At 64.1% G+C, this 22407-nt stretch overlaps 1 protein-coding gene across 1 annotated transcript; it reads left to right on the forward strand.

Annotated features, from left to right (window-relative positions):
* The first annotated feature begins 36 nt into the window (after positions 1–36).
* On the forward strand, positions 37–21850 carry GTPBP1 (GTP binding protein 1). Its single transcript, XM_008257032.4, has 12 exons — positions 37–256; positions 2718–2829; positions 9885–10065; positions 10433–10781; positions 13447–13570; positions 15471–15585; positions 17104–17248; positions 17338–17520; positions 17929–18064; positions 18427–18605; positions 19754–19945; positions 20470–21850. Exons 1-12 carry the CDS (start codon positions 65–67, stop codon positions 20560–20562), a joined length of 2001 nt encoding a protein of 666 aa, XP_008255254.2. The 5' UTR covers positions 37–64; the 3' UTR covers positions 20563–21850.
* The last annotated feature ends 557 nt before the right edge of the window (positions 21851–22407 follow it).

Genomic DNA, 22407 nt, shown 5'->3' on the forward strand with positions numbered 1-22407 from the left:
ATAGATTAGTCAAATGAGGCCGGAGGGAGGGAAGCCGGCTGCGAATTAGCCTAAGTTATTAAAGATGGCGGCGGAGCGGAGTCGCTCCCCGATGGACTCGCCGGTCCCGGCCTCTATGTTCGCCCCCGAGCCCAGCTCCCCGGGGGCGGCCAGGGCCGCGGCGGCCGCCGCCCGGCTCCACGGCGGCTTCGACTCGGACTGCAGCGAGGACGGCGAGGCGCTCAACGGCGAGCCGGAGCTGGACCTCACCAGCAAGGTAGGCCCGGGCGGCGGCGGCGGCGGGGGCTGAGGGGGCCGGGCGGCGGGCCGGGCGGACTCCGGGGCGGGCGGACTCCGGGGCGACGGCGGGCCCGGCCGGCTGCCCTGTCCGCGGGCAGGGCCGAGCGGCGAGAGGGAGCCGAGCCCGCCCACCTGCGCGTCTCCGGGGCGCGCGGGAGCCGGCGGCGCGAGGGGCCCGCCTCAGGGTCCCCCCGAGACGCCCACCCGGCCTCCGGGCCGACCCCCGCCCTGCCGGCTCCCGCCGAGAGCGCAACCCCTCGGCTCCGCCACGTGGAACGGGGGCGCCGGGCGCCGGCAGCGCGCCGCGCGGTCCCGGTCCCCGCGCCGACCCCCGGGAATGGGACCCCCGGGCCGAGAGCGGTCCTGGCCCGGAGTGGGGCGCGGGGAGGACAGGTGGGCGGGACTGGCCGCCGCGGCCACTCCTGGTCTCGGGAAAGGAAACAGAAAGTAGCCGCGCAGCCGAGGGGCGTCTGCTTGGCGCGCCCACCCAGACCAGGTGGGAGTGGGCCTCGCGGCGTGCGTGGGGGCCGTCGCGAAGGGGCGTCTTTCGGCGAGTCTTCCGGGCTGCCGTGCAGGGAGGCAGGGGCTGGCCATCTGCTCGGCCCAGCGGGGAATGCAAAGTAAGTTTAAGATGTGGCCGCGGAAGGAGCGAGTGCCAGCCGGGGAGACGGACAGGCCCGAGCTCCCCTCCCTGTCCCGCCGTGGGACGGGCGCTGTGACCTTGGGGCAGGGTCTTAGCCTCTCGTCTCGGCTGCCTGGGCTTGACAGAGTGCCTGGCGTAGGGGCTGGGGGTGCCGGGTAGCTGCTAACTCGTTGAGCCCACCTGCCTGCTGCGGGATAGGTGATGGAGAGCAGCGCCTGTGAGTTTTCATAGCTTACCGGGCCCTGAGGCGGAGACGGGTTCCCCACAGCCGGAGCAAGCCGCGTTCCAGCTGTTGCGTCTCCCTGTGGGCTCGGCTGAGCCCTCGGAAGCCAGCTAGCTCCCGGCTGTCACAGTGGTCCTTGTGGCCCTTCTAGTGTTGTAGGGAGGGAGGGTGGCCAGGCTGGGAGAGAGGCGGCCGGCTGTGTGTGTGTGTGTACGTGTGTGTGTGCATGTGTGTTTGTGCACGCGTGTGATACAGTGCGACCAGGCAGCGTGCAGGCAGCCATCGCAGGGTCCGAGGAGGCAGCTGACCGGGCGGTGCAGGGGAGGTGCTGGGCGGGAGCTGCAGGGCAGAGGTGAAGGGGCATCCTGGGCAGGGAACCCAAGGGAACAGGTGCGGCGGGAGGGAAGGGACGGGCGAGTAAGTTGATTCCCGAGATTAGAAGCTAGAACCGGCCGGTACAGTCGAGCGCGGGACCCATGCTCGGGACGGAGCCTCCAAAGGCAGAAACAGGTAGTGGACAGTGGCAGGACCCCACTGGGAAGGCTTCCCCGGGAGTGCTCAGGTGACCACGAGCTGTGGGCAGGGGCTTTCCTGCTAGTACATTTGCTTTTTGTGGGGTTTTCCGATTTTGAGATGTGTTCACCTGCTAGTGCACTCCCCAGACGCCCACAGAGCACTGGGCCAGGATGGAGCCAGGATCCAGGAACTCAGTGGGTGACAGGGGTCCCAGTACTTGGACCTTCATGCACGCCTGGCTTTCCCAGGCGCCTTAGCGGGAATCTGGGTGGGGAGCAGGGGCTCTGGGAGTCAGACCAGCACTCCCACACAGGATGCCAGCGTCCCCAACGGGGGCTTGGCCCGCTGTACTGCAACACCTGCCCCTACCTTTGTCTTCACGGTGGCCTTAGATACCAGTTGTTGCATCTCCATTTTGCAGATTGAGAAACTGGGACTTGGAGAGGTTAAGTTCTTTGTCCAAGGTCACACCCAGGTAGTTAGAGGCTGGGGTTTGGCATGCCTGTTGGTAAATGGCCTCCCCAAGTAAACAGCTGGGGCTTGAAGGCCCTGGGCAGAAACCTGCACGGTAACAGTGCTGGTGCTCACGCTGGTGGCACGGAGGTGTGTTGAGGATGAGACTGGCAGGAAGTCCTCACTGCTGGTTCCCAGATTATCAAGATGGCCAAGGCAAGATGGCACAGAGAGCTGTTGGTCTGGGAGCCACCGGCCTGGGGTGGAGGTGATGGAGGCTGGGCCTGTCCTGTGGGTGTCCGGGTCAGCCTGCAGGGAGTGGCCCTGCCGTGTGTTTTACCCACAGGACCAGGACCAGATGCTCAGGCCCAGTCACTTGCCGCCCCCGCCCCCAGCACAGAGGCAGGCTGTCGGTGCCCTCTGCTGTGGGTGGCAGCCCAGACGGGCCATTTCAGTGTAGACGGCTCAGGTGAGGGCTCGGGCTCAGAGGCTGCCCGCGGAGAGACGCAAGGGTGTGAGGGCCCGCGTGCCGGGCGTTGGTGAGCTTTGGCTCTGGTGCTCTCGGAGGAGGTGTGGTCCTAAGGCTGTTGGTTTCTTTTCTAGCTGGTGCTAGTGAGCCCTACCGCAGAGCAGTATGACAGCCTGCTCCGGCAGATGTGGGAGAGGATGGACGAGGGAAGCGGAGAGACCATATATGTCATTGGGCAGGGATCAGGTGAGCGAGCTTTCCTTACTTTCCTGATGTGAACATTCCTCAGCGCACCTTCTCCCTCCTTCCCAACCTTCCAGCCGCCGAGTGTCCGTTGCAGCGATTTCTCAGACCGCAGAGCACAGTGAATGCTCCTGGCTTCCACCTGCAGTACTCCCCATTGCGTGAAAGGAGGGGAAGCAGACGCAGGTCCCAGTGAGCCCAGAGTGGGCGGCCCTGCCCCTACAGCGAGTCCCGGTGAGCCCAGAGTGGGCGGCCCTACCCCTACAGCGAGTCCCGGTGAGCCCAGAGTGGGCGGCCCTGCCCCTAACAGTGAGTCCCAGTGAGCCCAGAGTGGGCGGCCCTGCCCCTACAGCGAGTCCCAGTGAGCCCAGAGTGGGCGGCCCTGGCCCTAACAGCGAGTCCCAGTGAGCCCAGAGTGGGCGGCCCTGCCCCTAACAGCGAGTCCCAGTGAGCCCAGAGTGGGCGGCCCTACCCCTACAGCGAGTCCCGGTGAGCCCAGAGTGGGCGGCCCTGCCCCTAACAGTGAGTCCCAGTGAGCCCAGAGTGGGGCAGCCCTGGCCCCAAACAGCGAGTCCCAGTGAGCCCAGAGTGGGGCGGCCCTGCCCCTAACAGTGAGTCCCAGTGAGCCCAGAGTGGGCGGCCCTGCCCCTACAGCGAGTCCCAGTGAGCCCAGAGTGGGCGGCCCTGGCCCTAACAGCGAGTCCCAGTGAGCCCAGAGTGGGCGGCCCTGGCCCCTAACAGCGAGTCCCAGTCTAGAGTGGGCAGCCCTGGCCCTAACAGTGAGTCCCAGTGAGCCCAGAGTGGGGCAGCCCTGGCCCCAAACAGCGAGTCCCAGTGAGCCCAGAGTGGGGCGGCCCTGCCCCTAACAGTGAGTCCCAGTGAGCCCAGAGTGGGGCGGCCCTGCCCCTACAGCGAGTCCCAGTGAGCCCAGAGTGGGCGGCCCTGCCCCTACAGCGAGTCCCAGTGAGCCCAGAGTGGGACGGCCCTGGCCCCAAACAGTGAGTCCCAGTGAGCCCAGAGTGGGCGGCCCTGGCCCTACAGCGAGTCCCAGTGAGCCCAGAGTGGGCGGCCCTGCCCCTAACAGTGAGTCCCAGTGAGCCCAGAGTGGGGCGGCCCTGGCCCCAAACAGCGAGTCCCAGTGAGCCCAGAGTGGGGCGGCCCTGGCCCCAAACAGCGAGTCCCAGTCTAGAGTGGGGCGGCCCTGGCCCCTAACAGCGAGTCCCAGTGAGCCCAGAGTGGGGCGGCCCTGGCCCCTACAGCGAGTCCCAGTCTAGAGTGGGCGGCCCTGGCCCCTAACAGCGAGTCCCAGTGAGCCCAGAGTGGGCGGCCCTGCCCCTAACAGCGAGTCCCAGTGAGCCCAGAGTGGGCGGCCCTGGCCTCCGGGCCGCTTGCAGAGCCGTTGCTGCTGAGTTCCTGCTCGTCCGAGGACTCCGGGGTTCCTGAAGCTGGCCGGAGAAGATGCCCAGAATCCCTCTCCTGGCCAGCTTGTCTGGCCCCAGACCACACCAGCTGTTCCGTCTGGGTAGCGGCGATAGTGCGGTCTCTTCTCTCCCCACGAGTTCCCGTCAGACGTGTGGGCTTATCGCCCTCTGGAAGGCTCCGGTTCTTCACCAGAATGGCGCCCCGTGTTTCGGAGGAAGTCTCGCCCGTGGCGGAGCCCGGAGGATATCGCGCTCCGTTCCCCCTGCTCGCCGCTGGTTTCCGCCCCCTCGCGCTCGCTGGGACGTTATCTCTGCTGATGGCAGGCTGCTTGCCCAGTGTAGATTGTGAGGAGGTGGCCCTCTTGTGCTCTGAGTTCAGCATGGGGGAAATCTCAGAACCACCCCTTGATTGTTTGACGTTCTCCTTCACTGTCTTCTGAGGCTTGACCCTGTTGCAGAGTTGTTTGGGATACTTAGACTCTGCTCCCTACAGCTCAGGCGCAGGCAGCCTCAGCAGGAGAGGGCCTGGAGGAGGGCTCCTGCCCAGACGCTGGCCTGCCTTCTCTGCCTGCCCTCCCGTCCTTGCCGCCGCCTTCCCGGCCACAGGTCTTAGCGCGGAAAGAAAGCGTGGTGGAGAGACAGGCAGACGGGTTACGGGGAGGCGTTGGCTGCGCCGTCACGTGCCGCACTCGGCAGCCGGTGTCAGGTCAGAGGAGGCCCCTCCCTGGTGGCAGAGGACGCGGGAGCCTTTTGTAAAGCTCTTTGCACGCGTGTCCGGCCTGCTTTCGTGTGAGCCGTCAGCAGTCGCGCGTGCCTGTGGAATTCCAGAAGCCACTTGTGGGTCAGCCCTGCTCTCTGAAGTCCCGGGTTCCTCCCCTCACCCTTTAATGTGGACCCAGCGCGTCGTCCCCGCCTCGGCAGCGCTCGGCTAATTAACCCTCCCGGGCAGAGCAGGAGCCGGCAGACGCTCATTACGGCCCCCACACACCCGACACTGCCCTGCACCCACCGGTGGGGTGCTACTAGGTGCAGTGACTCCTGCTGGAATCGGGGGGGGGGGGCTGTAACTGGTTAAACAGGACTGCAGCGGTGCCAGGCCCCTGGAGCCTGCTGTGTCGCTCACTGCCTGAGTGGTGGTGCTTGGCCTGTTTATCTCACCCTCCTCTGAAGTGGGCGTGATGACTCCTTCCCCACCCTACCTCAGAAATTGGATATTCAGCTTTTTTTTTTTTTTTTTTTTTTTTTAAATTCTAAGCAGTGTAGAGCACTGTGGTCTTTAAGTACATAGTCTCTAAATTTAAGGTCAAAAATTTGGGAGGCGGCAGTGTGGCCTAGTAGTTAGGGCCTGCAGCCTGGCAGATCTGGGTTTCTGTTGATTTTTCTTGTCTCAATGTGGGGATAATGATAGGCTCTGTCCTCTGGTGTAATAGCGAAGACTGAATGAGAATTCAAACGTTAGCTAGCAGTAGTAGTTGCAGTAGTAACTTTTTTTTTTTTTTTTTTTGACAGGCAGAGTGGACAGTGAGAGAGAGACAGAGAGAAAGGTCTTCCTTTGCCGTTGGTTCACCCTCCAATGGCCGCCGCTGCAGCCGGCGCACCGCGCTGATCCGATGGCAGGAGCCAGGATCCAGGTGCTTTTCCCGGTCTCCCATGGGGTGCAGGGCCCAAGCACCTGGGCCATCCTCCACTGCACTCCCTGGCCATAGCAGAGAGCTGGCCTGGAAGAGGGGCAACCGGGACAGAATCCGGCGCCCCAACCGGGACTAGAACCCGGTGTGCCGGCGCCGCAAGGTGGAGGATTAGCCTATTGAGCCACGGCGCCGGCTTTGCAGTAGTAACTTTTTAAAAATTTCAGGGCCAGTGTTCCGGCCTAGTGGGTGAGCCTGTGCCTGCAGCACTGGCATCCCCCGCGGGTGCATGTGTCCCAGCTGCTCCACCTCTGATCTGGGAAAGCAGCAAAAGATGGTGCCAGTGCCACCCACGTGGAAGACCCAGAAGAAGCCCCTGGGCCCTGGCTTAGGCCTGGCCCAGCCCTGGCTGTTGGTGGCCATTTGGGGAATGAACCAGTAGATGGTAGATCTCTCGGTCTCTCCCTCTCTGTAACTCTGCCTTTCAAGTAAATAAAGAAGTCTATAAAGCAAATTTCTGTTTTTATTTTATATGAGAGAGAGAGAGAGAGCGCTTCTATCTACTGAAATGCCCACAAAAGCCAGGGCTGGGCTGATCAGACTGAGAGCAGGAGCCCAGAACTGTATCTGGGTCTCCCGAATCAGTGGCACGGGTCTGAGTATTGAGGCATCGCCTGCTGCCTCCCGGGGTGCACATTAGCAGGAAGCTGGATGGGAAACAGAGCTGGGTCGAGCAGGCACTCCGACACGGCGTGCGGGCGTCCCGGGGCTCCAACGCCTCACTCCCAGTCACCCCGCGGGCGTCCCGGGGCTCCAACGCCCCGTTCACACTCACCCCGCGGTAGGAAGGGCCCCAGGTTGTAGTTGACATGCTGTGACATTTCCTTCAAAAAGAGCCTGTTCATTCCTCAGGTGCTGAGTGCTGACCTTCGAGGAGCCGTGGCCTGGATTAGAAGTTCCGGGAACGTAGGGGACATGTCCAGTGTCTGTGGGGCGGTCGGGAAAGGCTGCACAGAGGAGCTGCCGCTTGGGGCCAGGCCAGAGAGGAGCAGGCTCCCAGACCAGTGGGGTGGGGCAGGCAGAGGAAACTGCTCGCCGGGCCAGAAGTCCTCCAGTGAGGCGGGAGTGTCGGGAGGAGAGGCCATCAGGAGGCAGGGCCGGGGTGCTGAGGGCCCGAGGGTGCCGTGCCCAAGGAGTCAGACGTCTCCCCTAGAGTCTGGGTGGCTTCCGCAGCCTCGCGAGCGGGGAAATGCCGCGGGGTGGGCCCCAGGGGCTTTCCTGGGCCTCTGTCTCCATTCCCTCAGCGCAGTGTGCAGTGTGCAGTGGGAGCTGGAGCAGGCAGAGGGTGCTGTGAGCGCCCTGGCGGACAGGGTGGCGGCGGAGGGTCCCTGGGGTGGAGCAGGCCCTGAAAGGGCTGCTCGGCCTGATGCAGAAGGGGTGGGGGTTGGAGAGGGAGAAGGCGGGGTGGGGTTAGCCAGTGCTGACTGCACAGCCCTCCAGCCCCGCGGCTCTCGGCTCACTCCTCAGCCCCGCTGCTCCCTCTGTGTGCATTTATTTAATAAATGAAAAGACTTGTTTGAGAGGGAGAGACAGAAAGACAGATCTTCCATCCGCTGGTTCGCTCCCCAAATGGCCACAGCTAGGTTCATCCAAAGCCAGGAGCCAGGAGCTTCTTCTGAGTCTCCCACACCGGTGTAGGGGCCCAATGACCTGGGCCATTCTCTACTGCTTTCCCGGGCCACAGCAGAGAGCTGGATCAGAAGAGGAGCAGCCAGGACTTGAACCATTGCCCACGTGGGATGCTGGTACCACAGACAGTAGCTTAACCTACTGTGCCGCAGTGCCAGCCCCCCTTTGTTTCACGTTTGATAAACATTTGAGGGCTCAGTAAAGGAGAGCATCCCTCTTGGGGCACCAGGGAATGAACAAGATGCCGTCCCTGTCCTCAGGGTGTGTCGTGGGGAGGCCGTGTATGCAGGCCGCTGCTGCCCAAGGCAGGCCGTGGCGCACTCGTGAGGGAGACTCAGCACGGTGGGGCCTCTGAGCACGCGAGCTCGGACTTGGCAGGAGCGGCGCAGGAGTGGCGTGCTCGTGGGCTTCTAGGTCGAAGCTCAGCACAGGTGCAGCGCTGGGCCATGCAGGAGCTGGGGGCAGGTGAGGGCTGGGCCGTGCAGGGAGCTGGGGTGAGCACTGCGGGGCCTGGGGGACGCTTCGCAGGCTCTGGCCGGGAGGGGACGGCAGCGCTGGGCTCTGTGGGAGTGTCCGCGTGTGGGTCTTGCAGGCTGCAGCGAGGGCAGAGCCAGGTCAGCTAAGACAGCCGAGGGTGTCCTTTGCCGATTCCCACAGACAAAGGCCCGAATGAGGCTGGTGGCTGTGGGTCAGCAGGAAGGGTGCACAGACAAGAGGATGGGCACACTCAAAAGCTTCTGTCAACAGACTGGCCCGGTGAGGCTGTCGAGCTTGGGTGGCCGGAGGGGTGGAAGGACACTGCCGCTTCCTGGCTGGAGGGGGGGCGAGCTCCCGGGGCCACTCTGCTGCCACCCGGCTCTGAGACCCCTCTGGTGCACTTACCCCACCGTGCTGCCTCCCTCGGCCTCGGGTGAGGACACAGCACTTAGGAAGGGGACAGCGTCCAGGCTGTTGGTTGCCAGGGTGGGGTGGTGGTGACGTCTGGACGTGGGACTCAGAAATTACTATCCAGGCAAGAGAAAAGTGGATTCCTGCGCCCCGGGACGAGGACTATGTCAGACACGAATGTTTTTGTAGCTTTGAAAATGACAGGTGGCGTCAAGGGGGAGGTCCCTGGGGACCGCCTGGGCACGCCTGCTTTTCAGGGCAGGAGTGGGGACAGTGTGGGAGGCACTTCAGGGGCTGGCGGTGGAAGGCCATCGATGAGGTCGGAGACGGCCTTCGTCCAGAGGGCAGTGGTGAGGAGCGGGCAGAGTCGATTCCTCGAGGTGTTTGATGGGGCAGGCAAGAACAGGAGACAGTTCTGTGGGTAATCAGGGATGAGGGATATTTGGCTTCTCTATGTTTAGGGGTGACCTGAACTCATTTGTCGGGGAGGAAAGACGAGGAGCAGGGAGCATCCTTGGTGCTCCGAGGCCTTTGGGGGTGCTGAAAGAGCAGGCTGGCTCAGGGACGCAGGCTCAGGCTGAGGGACTAAGTCACGTGGGGCGTGCCTGACACAGGGTGTCCTGCAGGAGGCACGTGAAGACTGAGCGGCTGGTCGGCCTGTCCGTCTGTCTGCCTCCCTCGTCCATTGTTTGAGCTGCTCGCTGGACATGTCACCTGAGCCGTCACAGCTGCAGGTCCCTCTCTGATAATTCTTCCACCCTTGCCATTGCCCGCCGTCCCTGTCTTCCTCATTTCTCCCTTCCGGAAGACTCCCCCCGCCGGTCTCCCGCCTGCTGCTTCCCTCTCTCTGTCCGGAGAGCTTCCTGAACCACAGGGAGCCCTGCTGTGACAGCCCCGCCTCCTCCACCAGCACCTCCTGAACACACCGAGCGCTGCCAGGCCCCTGTGTGTGCCAGGGTCAGCCACACTCCGGGCTTTGCTCCTCGGCCAGGATGTGCGTCCTCCTCTCTGCCAGCTCGCCTCTCGCCCCAGACACCCAGCAGGGCACCGCCGGGCGGCCCTCGCGTGCCCCAGGCCGTGCGCTTCGCCTCGCCGGTCTGGATGCGTGGCACGGCACTTGCACTGTGTTGCCGTCAATTCCTTCCCCGTCTCTCCTGCGCAACTGTGAGCCCACGAGGGCGCCTGGATGCCCAGTGCCCGGCATGGGGCTGGCACAGAGCCGAGGAGGGTCTCGGAGGTTACTGCCGAACGTGTTGCCTGGCGCCCCACTCGGTGGCCACGTCGTGGCCCTGCCCTGCCCTGCGCTGCACGTGCCTCCGTTTTCCGTAAGGCAGAGCTCGCCGTGTTCTCGGGCACCAGGCAGGGCCTTTGTCAGCGGGGTGTCCGGCTGGTCGGGGTCCCCTCCTGCTGACGTCTGGGCTCTTGTCACCAGATGGGACTGAGTACGGGCTGAGCGAGGCAGACATGGAGGCCTCCTACGCCACGGTGAAGAGCATGGCCGAGCAGATCGAGGCCGACGTCATCCTCCTGCGGGAGCGCCAAGAGGCTGGGGGCCGTGTTCGGGATTACCTGGTGCGCAAGCGAGTGGGAGACAATGACTTCCTGGAGGTCAGGTGAGGAGGCCGCCCGGCTGTGAGGCAAGGGTGGGGCTTCACAGAGGGCGTGGCAGCTGCAGCCCTTCCCAAGGCGAGGCCAGCGTCCAGGGTCCAGCGTCCAGGGCCGTCCTAGCTCCCTCCGTGTCAGCACTGACGAGTGGCGAGGGCCCGGCCCGTGTGCTTCCCATCAGCCTGTGAGGCCGGAGCCTGGGCGGGGAGCACTCTGGCTCTTCTGGGGGTGGCTACCATGGGGCCCTGTTCCTCCTGGGTACTGCATGTGCCGGGAGGCTCGGGCGAGCCAGGATTTAGGGGCCGGGGGCTCTGAGTTCGCTCTTCACCTCTCGCCCACTGACTCTCACGGGTGTGTGGGTTCGTGTACACACAGGGTAGCGGTCGTGGGCAACGTGGATGCTGGCAAGAGCACGCTCCTGGGGGTCCTGACGCACGGGGAGCTGGACAACGGCCGCGGCTTTGCCCGCCAGAAGCTCTTCCGCCACAAGCATGAGATCGAATCTGGCCGCACCAGCAGCGTGGGCAACGACATCCTGGGCTTCGACAGCGAGGGCAACGTGGTGAACAAGCCCGCCAGCCACGGCGGCGGCCTGGAGTGGACGCAGATCTGTGAGAGGTCCTCCAAGGTCATCACCTTCATCGACCTGGCCGGCCACGAGAAGTACCTGAAGACCACCGTGTTCGGCATGACTGGCCACCTGCCCGACTTCTGCATGCTTATGGTGTGTGGGGTGCTGCCGAGCCGGGGCTCAGGCCGCCTGGTGGGGTGCGGGGCGGGTGCAGGCCTGTTGGCTTGGGCTCTGACACTGGCTGGGGGAGGCAGGATTTGCAGGGCGCCCGGTCTTCTCGAGGCACCAAGCTCGCGCGCTCCCCACACGGGGCCGGGAGGGGATCCTCTCGAGAAAGCCCAGGCGTCATTGGCAGACATCGCGGCGTGGAGGAGGGACTCTCCGAGGGCATGGGCTGTGAGGAGGCCGCTGTGGGTGGCACCCTCAGACTGGGGAGCCTTGAGGAGGTGGAGGAGAACGTCATGGGAAGGTACCCAGAGGGCCTGGGGTGGCCTCTGCCAGCGCTGGGGAGGAGAGGGGAGGCTCAGCCGGCACACAAGCCCTTGGTGAGAGGCGTCTATGCCCGGCACTGCCAGGCCTGATGACCTGGTATGAACAGGCCGGCCCCAGGGCTCCTGTGGAGCTGGCAGACTGGCGAGTAGGCATTTAAGCAGCTCACCATCACCGTGTAGGTTAACTGGGACGGGAAGGGACAGAGGCGCTGCCTTGGGTCATCTGTGCCCTGCCCGTCATCCTCTCTGGATGCACACAGCTCCACGGGCGGGGGTGACAGCCAGAGGGCCAGGTCTTCCTTTGGCGAGTCCTTTCCCGGCCCGGCACTGTTTCCCGGTTCCCCTACTGCCTGCGTTACGTGTAGTAAACACGAGCATCTGCTCCAAGCAGACTTGATCAGGGCGCCCCAGACGCAGCTTGTCGGCACTCAGACTGGGGGTGCAGGGCAGGGCAGCGCCCGTCGCCCGCGGGCCCTTCCCTGCTCTCCCTAGTGGGCGAAGGGAAGCTGCTCCCGGGGAAGGGGGCTTCACAGAACATCCGTAGGTGTTTGGTGTTGGGGCAGTTGTTCGATGGATATCAAGAAGGGTATGCAGGCCAATTTATTGTTTATTTTTAAAGATTGCTATGTATTTGAAAGGCAGAGTTACAGTGAGAGGTGGGGAGACAGGCAGAGAGGGAGAGGGCTTCCATCTGCTGGTTCACTCCCCAAATGGCTGCAACAGCCAGGGCTGGGCCAGGCCAAAGTCAAGAGCATGGAACTCCATCTGGATCTCTCATGTGAGAACAGGGACCCAAGGACGTGGGCATCCTCCCCTGCATTCCCAGGTGTGGTAGCAGGAGCTGGATTGGAAGTAGGACAGCCGGGACTTGACCAGCGCCCATAGGAGGAATGCCTGGCTCCACTCCCAATTCCTGCTTCCAGCTAATGCACACCCCGGGATACAGCAGATTCTGGTTCAATACGAGGGTCCCTACCACTCACGTGGGAGATCTGGACAGAGCCCCTGGCTCCTGGCTTTGGCCTGGCCCAGCCCCGGCTGTGGCAGGCATTTAGGAAGTAACCAGCGGACAGGAGTGATTGATTTCTCTCTCCCTCCCTGCCTTCCTCCTTCCCTCTCTCTACCCACTTCCTCTCTCTTTCCCTCTCAAGTAAATCACATTTTTTTACAAATAAAAATATAATTTACAGTATGTAGACGGCAGAGCAGTAGACCACTTACCAAGGCTGGGAGGAGAAAGCCCTCTGGATTGGATTGGAGAGGAGGTTGACGGGAAGGGGAGCTCGGGAGGAAGACTGGGGAGGGGTCTTGGTGTGGGAAAAGTGAGCAGGGTCAGCCGGGAGAGCAGCGTCACTGGGGGAGGGTCCTGTGCAGGGGGGGGGTCAGACGGAGCACACAGGGAGGCGACTGTGTGGGGCGTGGCGGGAAGGGCCCGCAGGGAGGCGACTGTGTGAGGTGGCTCCCTCTGCCTCCCCAACTTCCTCCCGGAGTCTCCTGTGTGTGGGGTCCTGTCCGTGAGGTTCCAGGCTTTCAGAGTTGGAGGGGGGGCAGAATGGACAGCAGAACCCGCAGCTTAGAGTCTGCGGAGGCCGACACTTTGTGTGCGTGGTGGACATGTGCGTGTAGATGCCTTTCTTCTGGTGGTTTTGAAGCCAGGAGCTTCTCCTGGTCTCCCATGGGGTGCAGGGCCCAAGCCCTTGGGCCATCCTCCACTGCTTTCCCAGGCCACAGCAGAGCTGGATCGGAAGTGGAGCTGCCGGGACTGGAGCCAGTGTCCATATGGGATGCCGACATCTCAGGCAGAGGCTTAACCCACTACACCACAGCGCCAGACCTGATAAAATAAATCTTAAAAAAAAAAAAAAAAAAAAAAGAAACATCTTGGAGATTGTCCCCTATCAACAGATAACATTTTTTCTTTATTTCATGTGACACACTTTGTACATGTGTCCTAATTAGTCAGTCTGTAGGCCAGGGCTCAGAAGTATTTGCTGTTCCTGGAAGCATAGTAGCAGTAACGTCAGCTACCATTGCCTGAACACGGAGTTCATGTTAGTTGTGTGCTGGACCTTTGTGTACCTTGCGCCATGTAGTCCTCCAGTGACCCCTAGCGGGAAACTGAGGGACAGGGTTGAGCTGAACCCACCTTGATGATGCGGCTGTTGACTTCCCAGACAGTCAGGGTCTGTCCTTTCTACGGTTGACAAGTCTGGCGTTGAGTCGGAGGTTCAGTGCACAGGGCCCAGCCCGGCCCGGCCTTCTGAGTCCCCGTGCCATCAGCAGCACTGCCTGTCTCTGTGCTGACAGCTCTTTCTGTGTTGGGGCAGGTGGGCAGCAACGCTGGCATCGTGGGGATGACCAAGGAGCACCTGGGCCTGGCTTTGGCACTCAGTGTTCCTGTCTTTGTGGTAGTCACCAAGATTGACATGTGTCCTGCCAACATCCTGCAAGGTAAGTGAAGCGCCCTGCTGGCTCAGCCTGTCTGTCACCCCTGTGCAGTGTCCAGCTGTCACCCCTGTGCAGTGTCCGTCTGTCTGAGCCATCATCCCTGTGCAGTGTCCAGCTCTCACCCCTGTGCAGTGTCCATTTGTCTGTCACCCCTGTGCCGTGGTCTGTCTGGGCCGCCACCCCTGTGCAGTGTCCATCTGTCTGGGCTGTCACCCCTGTGCAGTGTCCGTCTGAGCTGTCACCCCTGTGCAGTGTCTGTCTGTCACCCCTGTGCCGTGGTCTGTCTGGGCCGCCACCCCTGTGCAGTGTCCATCTGTCTGGGCTGTCACCCCTGTGCAGTGTCCGTCTGAGCTGTCACCCCTGTGCAGTGTCTGTCACCCCTGTGCCGTGGTCTGTCTGGGCCGTCACCCCTGTGCAGTGTCCGTCTGTCTGGGCTGTCACTCCTGTGCAGTGTCCGTCTGTCTGTCACCCCTGTGCAGTGTCCGTCTGTCTGTCACCCCTGTGACGTGGTCCGTCTGGGCCGTCACCCCTGTGCAGTGTCCGTCTGTCTGGGCTGTCACCCCTGTGCAGTGTCCGTCTGAGCTGTCACCCCTGTGACATGGTCTGTCTGGGCCGTCACCCCTGTGCAGTGTCCATCTGTCTGGGCCGTCACTCCTGTGCAGTGTCCGTCTGTCTGTCACCCCTGTGACGTGGTCTGTCTGGGCCGTCACCCCTGTGCAGTGTCCGTCTGTCTGGGCCGTCACTCCTGTGCAGTGTCCGTCTGTCTCACCCCTGTGCAGTGTCCGTCTGTCTGGGCTGTCACTCCTGTGCAGTGTCCGTCTGTCTGTCACCCCTGTGCAGTGTCCGTCTGTCTGGGCCGTTACCCCTGTGCGGTGTCCGTCTGTCTGTCACCCCTGTGCAGTGTCCGTCTGTCTGTTACCCCTGTGATGTGGTCCGTCTGGGCCGTCACCCCTGTGCAGTGTCCATCTGTCTGGGCTGTCACCCCTGTGCAGTGTCCGTCTGTCTGGGCCGTCACTCCTGTGCAGTGTCCATCTGTCTGGGCCCTCACCCCTGTGCTGTGGTCTGTCTGGGCCGTCACCCCTGTGCAGTGTCCATCTGTCTGGGCCGTCACTCCTGTGCAATGTCCGTCTGTCTGGGCCGTCACCCCTGTGCTGTGGTCTGTCTGGGCCGTCACCCCTGTGCAGTGTCCGTCTGTCTGGGCCCTCACCCCTGTGCAGTGTCCGTCTGTCTGGGCCATCACTCCTGTGCAGTGTCCGTCTGTCTGGGCCGTCACCCTCTGTACCTCCCTGGTGTTCTGCTGCCTGGGCTTCAGCCCCAGGTCTTGTTCCTTGTCTTCTGCTCAGACGCTAACCTGTTTCCATCAGCCCAGACTCTTGTTCATCTTGCCAGACCGTTCAGTTCCTGGTCTGAGTAGGGCCTCGCGTGATTCCCTCTGTTCCTCCTGGTCTGAGGTACAGGATCCTTGCGGTCCCTAACTGGCCCTCTTTGCCCGTGGCCCCAGCCGAGGGAGCTGGGCTTTGCGGTGTGAGCCACACGAGCTTCCCCCGGGCTGCAGGACGGCCGCGGCTGTGGACTGCAGGGCCAGAGCCGTCCTTCGGGGTCTCGGCGCCCTTTGTCGGATGCGACTCATTCCCGGAAGCAGCACGTTTGGGGACGCCCACGGCCCTCCTCGGGTCCCCTGAGTTCCTCGCTTACGGGATGTGGGCTCCTAGAAGTGCTGGAGCCGTGTCCCGGTCCCAGACGCGGGGCCCCGTGAGCAGATTCCTTCCGGCTCCTCCAGCAGCCTGTGCCACCGAGGGTTGCGCCCAGGCAGTGTGGCCTTCAGCCTTGGCCCACCTGTCTGGCCCCTGGATGCCTGGCCAAGGCCCGGGCTGCGCCTAACCCTGCTGCGCTTGGCTCGCAGAGACCCTGAAGCTCCTGCAGCGCCTGCTGAAGTCGCCCGGCTGCCGCAAGATCCCCGTGCTGGTGCAGAGCAAGGACGACGTGGTCGTCACCGCCTCCAACTTCAGCTCCGAGAGGTGAGGCGGGGCCGCCTCCCGGCGCGGCCTCGGGGGCTCCGGGCCCTCCCTGTCAGAGCTCGGAGGCAGTGGGAGGCTCCTGTCTGCCCGGGTGGCTTCAAGTGCCCAGATCCCGAGGCGCTGGCCGCCCCGAACTGGAATCCATGTGTGTAGAATGGGCGGACCGGGACCTTCCCCAGGTGGTCTTGCGAGTGTTAGAACTGGCGTGTGTGGAGCCCGCGACGCCGAGCCGTCTGCTGGGGGGGGGACGCACCGTGGCTTTCTGGCTCCTCATGCACTCGGTGTGCAGCATCTCCCTAAGCTGGCATTGGCTCGTTCTGGAAGTGGTGTGGGCTCTTCATCAGACCTGGAGGACCGGCGCCGCCTCGCACGGCCCTCGGCCTTCCTCCCTTTGCCCTGGGAAGCTGGCCCGCTGGGGACCTGCATTCACCCTGCTGCTTTGGCCAGAGCCCCTGCCTCTGAGGAGCGGAGCTGCCTGACGTGGCCTGGCTTCCGGGTGCGTGCCCAGCCCCGTGCAATCGTCAGTACCACCAGCTGGCCAGCAGAGGGGGCACATTGAAGACCACCCCACTTCCACTAAGAGCCCATTCTGTGCAGGCTCTTTTCTACCAACTTTTTTTTTAACAAGATTTATATATTTGAAAGCAGTGTGACACAGAGGGAGAGACAGGGTGGGAGGGAACTTCCATCCCCTGGTTCACTTCCCAAATGGCTACAAATAGCCAGGGCTGGGCCAGGCCAAAGCCAGGAGCCTGAAACTCAGTTGATGTCTTCCAGATGGGCGGCAGGGACTTGAGCCCTCAGCCACTGCCTCCCGGGTGCATTAGTGGGAGGCGGGATTGGGAGCAGAGAAGCCAGGGCTCAAACCAGCGCAGAGATGCTGAAGTGGCAGCTTGACCGCCGCGCCACAGTCTGCTTCCTGGTCTCAGGGAGGTCAATTCACCCCACACAGGAGAGATAGGGCCCATCTAGATGACTCTGGAAAACCAGACGCAGTCATGTGGGACAGATACAGAAAGCTGTCGGGACTGCAAGGAGGGAAGTGTCCACGCGGGAGGGGCTTCCTGGGAGAGGCGTCCTGGAGATGCGCTCTGCAGACCCGCGGGTTTGGTGCCGGATAGGAGGGGGGAGCTCGGGACGGAGGATCGCGTGAGCAAACCCTTGGGGGCCAGACCACGGAGGGCGGCTCTCACAGGGACTCGAAAGGGACGTCTGCAAGGAGCCCAGGAGCCTGCGTGTGCAGGGGTGCAGGCGGCCCCTCTGCCGTGGAAGGTGGGCCGTGGTGGAGGGACAGAGAGCGGGGGACAGGTGTCAGGGACAAACTGCTCGAGAGGAGACGGCCTGGGAGCAGGTCTGGCCGGGAGTGGCTGGGGTGGAGCCCCCGCCCCCAGGCGGGTGAGGGAGAGGTGGGGGCGGCGGCGGTGCAGCTGCTCTGGGGCCTCGTGCGACGTCCACCTGTGCCGGGGCAGGAGCTGCCCCTGAGCGCCCTCTCCTCCCCTCTCTTCTCCTGCCGCTCAGGATGTGCCCGATATTCCAGATCTCCAACGTCACAGGCGAAAACCTCGACCTGCTCAAGATGTTCCTCAACCTCCTGTCGCCCCGCACCAGCTACAGGGAGGAGGAGCCCGCCGAGTTCCAGATCGACGACACCTACTCCGTCCCGGTGCGTGGCTCGGGCGGCCGCTTCCCCGGGCAGCCGCGGTGGGCCGGGCCGGCCGGGCTGGACTCACCAGGTCAGCGTCTCCTCCTCAGGGAGTGGGGACGGTGGTGTCGGGCACGACGCTGAGGGGCCTGATCAAGCTCAACGACACCCTGCTGCTGGGCCCAGACCCCCTGGGGAACTTCCTGTCCATCGCCGTCAAATCCATCCATCGGAAGCGCATGCCCGTCAAGGAGGTGCGGGGCGGCCAGACGGCCTCCTTCGCCCTGAAGAAGGTGAGCGGCCCGGGTCCCAGGGGCCCCCGCCTCCCTCGTGCTGGGCTCAGACAGCCGTTGACTTGCCTAAGGCACACAGGACGTGCTCAAGGCTCGAGCCAGGACGTGGCAGCAGGACACGGCCCTGCTGTGGGCTGGGGTCTACGCCAGATGCCCTCCCCAGTCAGCCCCTTCTGTCTCCTGGGGCTCGGGGAGGTGCCGGCTCTGGGGCACCTACCTTCCCGCCAGCCAGATGAGCCAGGAAAAGGGGACCTCTGTGCGCTCCGGTGCTAGGTCCCACTGCCGTCCTTCCTCCCCGACCCCCACGGGCAGCTTCCAGGCTTCCGCCAGGGGCCTGTCCTGTGCCATCGGCCCCCGGAGGCCTGTTGCCGTGGCGGCAGTGCCAGGGCTGGGCTCCCTCTCTTGCAGATCAAGCGCTCGTCCATCCGGAAGGGCATGGTGATGGTCTCCCCGCGCCTGAACCCCCAAGCCTCCTGGGAGTTTGAGGCCGAGATTCTCGTCCTCCACCACCCCACCACCATTAGCCCGCGCTACCAGGCCATGGGTAGGTGTTTGGGTGCTGAGCGCCCCAGAAAGGTGCCCAAGCCCCGTGGTTGCAGCTGCAGCCGAGGCCCCGCGAGGCACGCGCTCTCACCCGGGGCACAGCCCTGGGAGTCCTCACGGTGCCTCCTCCACGGGTGTGCCGAGTGCGGCTGTGCGCCCAGGAGCTGGGAACGAAGGTGGCTAGGGCAGGTGGCACAGTCAGCGTGCAGGGGCCCGGGCTGTCTGCAGAGCCTGGGCAGGGGGAGAGAGTGCCAGCGAGGGAGCCCCTCAGAGAGAGCCCCGTCCCCGCCGCGTGAGCCCCTCCCAAGACCACGGGACCGTGAGCCTGTCCTCACCCGTCCTCACCCGCTGGCTCCCTGGCAGTACACTGCGGGAGCATCAGGCAGACGGCCACCATTCTGAGCATGGACAAGGACTGTCTGCGCACTGGGGACAAGGCCACTGTGCACTTCCGCTTCATCAAGACCCCCGAGTACCTGCACATCGACCAGAGGCTGGTGTTCCGGGAAGGCCGCACCAAGGCTGTCGGCACCATCACCAAGGTAGGGCCAGCGGCCGTGGGCACCTGAGGAACCCTGAGGGATGGCCTCGCCCCCGGGGGCAGGGGCGCAGCGCTGACGCGTGCCTCCTGCTGTCCCTGGGCCTCCTGTCCTGGGCTGTGGTGGAGACGGGAAGAGAGACGGTGGGGGTGGGGCGTGGCGTCCTCCACGGTGACCGGTAGGAGCAGCGTCCTCTCCCAGCTGCTGGGCCTGTGCCAGGCTTCCCCCGCCCGCCAGCACAGGGCATCTGGCCGGGGTGGGCCTGTGCCGGGCTTCCCCCGCCCGCCAGCACAGGGCATCTGGCCCGGGTGGCAGGAAGTGACGGGGAGTGGGTGTGCGTTCCCCTGAGGCTTGAGATGTCGGTGTGTGCTGGAGACCTGCCCACGGCCCTCAAGGGGCCTTTCCTCCGGTGACCCTGGGCTGTAGGGGGCGGGGGTCACGTCCTGGGAGGCCTGTAGACGTGCTCCGTGGGGAGGGTCATGTCCTGGGAGGCCTGTGGCACACACTCCCTGGGGGGGTCACGTCCTGGGAGGCCTGTAGATACACTCTGTGTGGGGGGTCACGTCCTGGGAGGCCTGTGGCACACGCTCTGTGTAGGGGGGTCACGTCCTGGGAGGCCTGTGGCACACGCTCTGTGGGGGGGGGTCACGTCCTGGGAGGCCTGTGGCACATACTCTGTAGGGGGGTCACGTCCTGGGAGGTCTGTGGCACACACTCCGTGGCGGGGGGGTCACGTCCTGGGAGGCCTGTGGTAGGCTGCTGTGCCTTGGGGCCACCTCCCTTTCTTTGAGATTGAAGTCAGGCCATGAGGGAAGATGTCCTGAAGGTTTCTGAGCACTGATGAGACAGCCGCTCGGTGTCTTTGGGAAGCCACAAGTTCAGACTTGCCCCAGACCGGGCCTGGCCTGGGAGCTGGGCTGAGCTTCCCTGCAGGAACAGCAAGTGTGGTGTCGGCCCCGGAGTGGGGGGGTCCTGCGCGCAGGGTGGGGGCAAGGACGCTTCTCCACCCCCACTGCCTCCGGCCCGGCCTTGGCCACAGCCTTGCCCTGGCCGGGCCAGGCGGGAATGAGAGGGTGGGGTTGCGGCCTGGGTGCCGAGCTCGCCTGCTGCCTGCCGCCCCCGCCTCACCCTCCCTCCCTTGGCTCCCGCAGCTGCTGCAGACCACCAACAACTCCCCCATGAACTCCAAGCCCCCGCAGATAAAGATGCAGTCAACAAAGAGGGGCCCCCTGACCAAGCGAGAAGAGGGGGGCCCCTCCGGCGGCCCAGCTGCAGGGGCCCCTCTGCCTGGAGACGAAGCCGCTCCCCCGGGGGCCAGCCAGTCCAGCGGTCTCCTGCCTCAGGTGCGTGTGGGCCCCTGGTGGCCTCGGGCCAGTGGCGGGGGTGTGGCTGTAGCTGGGAGGAGGCGCTGGCACCAGGGCTCCGGCCCGCACGTCCGGCGGAGCTGTTCTCCCGGAGGGCAGGGGCTTCCGACTGAGATGTGGCCCACACAAAGCTCATGCAGTTGGTGTAATGAAGTAGAGAAGGCGCAGGTCTCCCTCTCGTGGGCGGAGAGAATGTGGCCTGTGCTACGTACAGCAGGGGGAGTCCCTGCCCCTGGTGTGCACGCCTCTGCGGGGAGGTGGCCTGGGCCCCACGTTGGGGACTCCCTTCCTCCTCACAAGGAGGCGTCCCTGTGGCTCCTCTCGTGCCCCTGTCACCAGTGGCCAGTGCGGCTCCCACCCTGCTGTACTCCGCTGAAAGACCCTGCACCGCTGCCACGCGTGTCCCTGCTGCCCTGCAAGGCGGCCTGATGCTGCGGACGGGCAGTGCTGAGCACGGGGGCTCCCGCCTGCCGTGTGCTTCTCACGGCCCGTTTCTCTTTCAGCCTAAACCCAGCAGCGGGGGCCGGCGACGAGGGGGCCAGCGCCACAAAGTGAAGTCCCAGGGGGCCTGCGTGACTCCTGCCAGCGGCTGCTGAATCTGCACCCGGCCTGCCCACCACCACGGGAGCCCCCTCTGGCCACCGCTCACCAGCTGGGCGCAGCTCGGCCCGCCCCGCCCCCAGCACCCCCGTTTTCCAGGGGGCTGTAATTTATACGCTGAGGCAGGGGCCCGTCTCCTGCCCTCCTCCCTGCCTCCTTCCTCACTCACTTTTTTTTGTACATCTGGGCCCTTAGTTTTTATTCTTTTTATTATATATTTCTGTCTCTGTTTAGCATGTGTGTGTGTGTGCGCGCGTGTGCGTGCGGTGCGGTGTGCAGCTGGCCAGGGCCCTGTGTCTTTCCCCTTCCTCCCCCGTGGCTGGCCGCCAGCCTCTGGGGGCCGGCCCTGCCTGTCCGTCCGTCCGTCCGTCCGTCCATCCCTGTGTCTGTCTGGGTGAGAATCCTCAGGGCCTTTCGAGCGTGTCAAGAGCCCACAGAGCTTCCCTGCCTCGCTGTTGCCTCCTCTCGGCACCCGGACGCCCCTCCATGGAGCCGGACTCTGGGCTCAGGGGCTTCTGGGAGTCGGTGTCTGCTGCTGCCAGAGCAGGGACCCAGCAGGCAGAGCGTGGCTTCCTTTCTCTCTCCCTCGAGCCGGTAATGCCAAAAGCGTCTCAGTTGTGACCTGGAGACGTGCAGACAGGAGTGGCCATTGGGTTGTCAGCCACTTCCGGTCCCTGACTCTGACCTGGGACATTGACCCAAAGACGGCTGTGGGATTTCCCTTGGAGACAATCCTGTTTGCCTGGCTGGCCCTGGCTGCTCAAGCCTCGTCCAGGAGCCCAGTCCTGCTAGGCTGTGGCTTTGGCTGGGTTCTGGGCGCTGGTGACTGGGACTTGCGCCTGCTCGGGGTCATCTTTTCTGGCACCTCCTGTTGGTGGGGGCGGGGTGTTCTGATAGGCAGACTGGAACCCCTCCATCCCCACCATGTGGCCCCACAGCCGCTGCAGGCACAGGGACAGCCCGAACCTGGGCTTCTGAAGCCCCAGCTGGGGTGTGGAGAGGACAGCGCAGCAGCCTCGCGCGGAGAGGGGGGTGGCGCAGGCCAGCAGAGGTGCTGCGTGGAAGCCCCAGCTGAGCGAGGGCCAGCGGATGGGGGCCGTGCTCCTCTGCCGGGCAGACCCCCAGCTGGCTGGGCCTCCCTCAGCCTCGCCCGTGTGCTGTCCCAGCCCTCTGGCTTCCTGCTTCCCGACTGCCTGTCCCCTTTCTCTACTTCCAAGTGTTTTAGTTACCACTGACCGTGGCCATGGACTGAGCAGACCAGCATTCACAATAAAAGTCTGTTCCAAGTTGACAGTGTCGTGTTCCCTGCCCGGCTCCCCAGGTGGAGCAGGGCACGGCTGTGAGGAGCCCCTGGCGGCTGCAGGCCCCTCCACAAACTGCAGGACGCGGGACAAGCCACCAGGCCCTGCAGCAGGGTGGGCGTGCGGATTCTGAGAGCCTGAGGCGGGGGCAACGTGGCGTCTGCGTGTGCACTCTGGCCTTGCTGCTCGGGAGGGTGGGTCCCACTCTGCTCATGGGACCTGCAGAGCTCCCCAGGGCTCCATCCTCCCCGTTTGGACCAAAACACCAGCCATTTGTAGTTGATGCAGAACAAAGCTGTGACCAGGGCCCTGCGGCGGCAGGGAGGGGTGGGGCGCCTGGAGCCCCAGGCTCGCCGTCAGGACCCTGCCCTGGCAGAGCGAGGAGAGGGCCTGGGAGATCGGAACACGTGGAGGGAACGTGCCTGCTGGGGGCTGAGCAGACTGGCCTGGGGTCGGAGGTCCCGCCTGGGGCTGTCCGCTCTGCTGAAGGTGGTCCTGGCTGCAAGCAGGGGGCAGGCACAGGACCTGCTTGCTCCTGGG

This window comes from Oryctolagus cuniculus, chromosome 11, assembly GCF_964237555.1.
Source record: "Oryctolagus cuniculus chromosome 11, mOryCun1.1, whole genome shotgun sequence".
In the NCBI taxonomy this organism is placed as follows: domain Eukaryota; kingdom Metazoa; phylum Chordata; class Mammalia; order Lagomorpha; family Leporidae; genus Oryctolagus; species Oryctolagus cuniculus.